General features: G+C 28.6%; 1 protein-coding gene across 1 annotated transcript; it reads left to right on the top strand.

The window, feature by feature from the left end:
- Window positions 1-1469, top strand: LOC105460451 (alpha-tocopherol transfer protein-like). Its single transcript, XM_011706904.1, has 3 exons — window positions 1-248; window positions 534-897; window positions 1194-1469. The coding sequence occupies exons 1-3, from the start codon at window positions 1-3 to the stop codon at window positions 1449-1451; spliced, it is 870 nt and encodes a 289-aa protein (XP_011705206.1). The 3' UTR covers window positions 1452-1469.
- The last annotated feature ends 309 nt before the right edge of the window (window positions 1470-1778 follow it).

The following is a 1778-nucleotide window of genomic DNA, read 5'->3' on the forward strand; positions in this document are numbered from 1 at the left end:
ATGAAGAAAAATCCTCAATTGAAATTATCCGATATACAATCACTAAGAGAGTGGTGCGAAAAACAACCGCACTTGCCAAAAGTTGAAGATACTTTCCTTGCCTTGTGTCTTCACAGGCATAATTATCAAATGGAACCAACGAAAAACATAATTGAGAATTATTACACAACCAGGACGCACTTACCAGAATTTTTTTGCAATCGAGATCCGCTCGAGGAAAAAAGGATAAAACAGGCCTCCCAAGTCTTGTAAGAAACGATTCTGTAAATGTTACTGAGCAAATAGAAGTAATAACTTGTTAATGTGTATGTAAAATGTTAATTTGTAATATTTGAAATTTTTTGAATATACACATTTTGAGATTTATGCAGAAAAAAATAAATTTTATAATGTGTATGGATGTACTAATATTTAATTGTAGATTTTTGAAACTATTACAAAATATTTTTAATTATATTTTGATATTATTTGATATACTCATATATTTTACTGATATATTAATAAATTGAGATAAATTGTTTTGATTTAAAAAGAGCATGTTTTCCTCTGGAAGAAATAACAAAGGATGGCTATAAACTGCTATATGGAGCATATTTAGACACCGATCCTTCTCTCTATGACTTTAATGACGCTTGCAAATATTACATAATGTTAAACGACATGCATTTTTTGATGGATGGTACTACAAACGGATATATTATTTTCTTTGATGCTAGCAATTTATCCTTCGGTCATATTAAACGAATGAATCCATTCACATTCAAAAAATATTTATATTATCTCCAAGAGGCATCACCATTTCGTATAAAGGAAGTCCATATCATAAACGCACCAACAATCATCGAATTTGTAATGAACATGATAAAACCTTTTATGAAGAAAGAACTACTAGACGCAGTAAGTGTCACAAATTAATTAACTTTAATTCTAATTATTTAACAATACCCTTGTTTTTGAGAAATGCATTTATATTTGCAATAAGCGCGATGTAATGTAGTAACTAAATAATTTTAATTTATACATAAATAAATATTTTTAATTGTACTGTTAATGATTTAAGCAAATTCAGATTTTTGCAAAAATAATCGCCCGTAATATCAAAATTTTTATTTAAAAAAATTATATTCAAAGATATAGTTCTACTTATAATTAGTACTTAAACATATTTTCCTGAACGTAATCAACTTTTACAGGTACATTTTTTTTCATCGTTAGAGAACGTTTCCAAATATATCTCAGTGGATGCGTTGCCGAACGAATCGGGTGGAAAGGCGGGTCCGACACGCATATTGAATGAAATGGAAATGAAGAAACTCGAGGACTATCGTGAATGGTTTCTGCTGGACAAAATAACCAGACGTGTTGACGAAACAAAGAGAATTGGCAAGAGCAAATCGGCGAATGATTTATTTGGTGTTGAGGGTAATTTTAGAAAATTGGATATAGATTAAAAAAGATTTATAATTCTATATAAATTATAATCTTATCTTGTGCAACTTCTTTTAATATTATTTGGTCTTTTGCACTTAGTAATGTTTTACGTAATCATTGAGTTGCGCATCTATTGGAGTGAAAAAAATTCTTTATGCAGCATGTCGTAACGTCGATTCAATTTACTATAATTACAATATTATACAGAGTTTTGCAAAGTTAACATACCGCTATAATATAAGAATAATAACATCAAGTTTAATTATAAAATTTTTTAATCAAAATTGTATTTAAAATTGAAAAAAAAGAGGATGTTAAAAAAAGTCCAATTTTTGGCGGGACCTTAG

This window comes from Wasmannia auropunctata, unplaced genomic scaffold (genome assembly GCF_000956235.1).
Source record: "Wasmannia auropunctata unplaced genomic scaffold, wasmannia.A_1.0 LD321684.1, whole genome shotgun sequence".
NCBI lineage: Eukaryota > Metazoa > Arthropoda > Insecta > Hymenoptera > Formicidae > Wasmannia > Wasmannia auropunctata.